A 1,967-nucleotide genomic window follows, 5' to 3' on the forward strand; every position below is an offset into this window, starting at 1 on the left:
GATCGTCATGCATCCAGAAAGAAAGATGCAGCGGTATCTTCGAAGGTCAACTTCGAGGTCGGGGTGAAACTCGGGTTTTACCCAGCGAGCAACCGGACTGTAATAATGTGTCAGAATGCGTAAAGAGGTGTCGGAAGTGGACGCTCTCCAATCCAATCACCGAAGCAGTGTAATTTGTGTTTATCCAGCGGTTTAGAACAGAGTTTGAGTGCACCGTCAACACAGTTAGAGAAAGCCGTCCATTATTATACATATATTTAGTCAGAGACGTAAGCGTGTCATTCGTCCGTCGGGTCCGCTCGCGGGTCCTTTGCTCGTCCGCCGCAATCAGCTCCATCATCGATGCGAGCGGCTTCATGCAATTTTCGAATTGCTTGGGGTCGCCCTTCGATCTGCGCATGAGTGCGTAAAAAACAGACCAGGTTTCAGGCCCGGACTCCAGAACTTGGGCAATTCTTGCGTCTTCGGATTCTTGACGAGCGACTGCTTCGTCGCTAAGCTTGCGTTAGGACGCGATTGATGTGTTGCATTGGCGGCGGGGTTGCGGCGGAGGGAGATCGACACCAAACGAGAGCTTGAGAAGCCCCTGGCGGCTGGACGGGAATATCCAAAACGGGACTCTGTGCGTACGAACCTTGTACTTGGGAGCCGTCAGCTACAAATGCAAAATGAGGATGTCTTCGACGATGGATCTATTGTCGTACACAGGCTTCTAGATTGACACTTTCCTTCCATGCAACGCCGTGCACGTCGACGATGTAAGCTTGGACGAGATGCTTGCACATGAGAAACTCGGAGTACGGGTACGACGGGCACGAGCACGTCCAATCCTGCAATGAGGTGGTGTAACTTGGTTGTTTGGTCGAAGAAGGGACATTGTTGGCCGGTTCCTTAAGAGGAGCGAGAATCTTCGCGCAATGTGCGGCCCATTCTGCGTGGAACCGGTTCTCCCACGCCGCGGGGTCGTCGTAGCCGTACGGGCGGGAGGCACGCTTGAACTTCGCGTCGTACCAACTGTGGACATTGGACTGCGATGATGTGCGTGAGGTAGTCGATACGGACTTTGGTGAACTTTTGGCGAGAAACTTGTCCTTGAAGACGCGAAAGTGCGATTCGGCCATCATGCTAGTCCGCAATGTGGACACACCATGCTCGTACCACGACCGAGCCCACAATCGCCACTTGTTCGGGGCGTACCTACGTTTAAGGATACTTGTAAATAGATATTAGATATTTCGAAGAAATACCAATTTGTGAAGAGGTACATCCAGACAACGTCGAGTCCGCGTTCACAGCAGAACTCGTATTGTAGATTTTATTCGAAACGCCTACCGATCTAGGGCGCTAATTCTGCTCGTTGCATAATTTTAATCGGACTTTTTAACCCTATTGGAGGTTCCATACATCTCTATATTAAGGAAAAGTATACAAATTTCAAGTATAACACCAAGTTTGGCAGTAGAATCTACTGCCAAACTCTGACCCCTACCCCTCTCGAAGGGGACTCGGTGCGACACGCGATGAGTTTGGCAGTAGATTCTACTGCCAAACTTTTCACATGTTCGCCTGGCTTGGCGCTCTAATTAAAAAAGAAAGCCAGAGCGTCCGGAAGAAGAAGTCGCTCTCATTGGCTGGCGACGCTTGACGAGGCGTGCGTCGTACCATTACGGCAGGACGCAGGAAATCGCAAGATGGGTCATGTTCAATGTTTCTGAGCCGATGCGACCCGCAACGAAGCACCAAAATCGCAGCGATAGCAATGCATTCAAAGCACTATATTCCGCCAAATACGACCTCTCAATATAGGCCAGAACGATTTTACGTTAGCTGGTGTAAGTCAGCAGCCCTTGTAGACTTCCCAGCGTCCCAGCACTGATATAAAAGCGCTTCCATGACTCTATAATATTGATAGTCAAACTCAATTTACGAGGTGAAACGTATCTCAATACTGGCGCAGTGGGAAACTT

General features: G+C 50.0%; 1 protein-coding gene across 1 annotated transcript; it reads right to left on the reverse strand.

The window, feature by feature from the left end:
- Nucleotides 1–505: 505 nt before the first annotated feature.
- SPRG_15048 (hypothetical protein) lies at nucleotides 506–1,121 on the reverse strand (the record flags this gene model as incomplete). Its single annotated transcript, XM_012354231.1, has 5 exons — nucleotides 506–586; nucleotides 635–655; nucleotides 705–830; nucleotides 876–1,014; nucleotides 1,063–1,121. 5 exons carry the CDS (start codon nucleotides 1,119–1,121, stop codon nucleotides 506–508), a joined length of 426 nt encoding a protein of 141 aa, XP_012209621.1.
- Between the last annotated feature and the right edge of the window lie 846 nt (nucleotides 1,122–1,967).

Source organism: Saprolegnia parasitica, assembly GCF_000151545.1.
Source record: "Saprolegnia parasitica CBS 223.65 unplaced genomic scaffold supercont2.151, whole genome shotgun sequence".
NCBI lineage: Eukaryota > Oomycota > Saprolegniomycetes > Saprolegniales > Saprolegniaceae > Saprolegnia > Saprolegnia parasitica.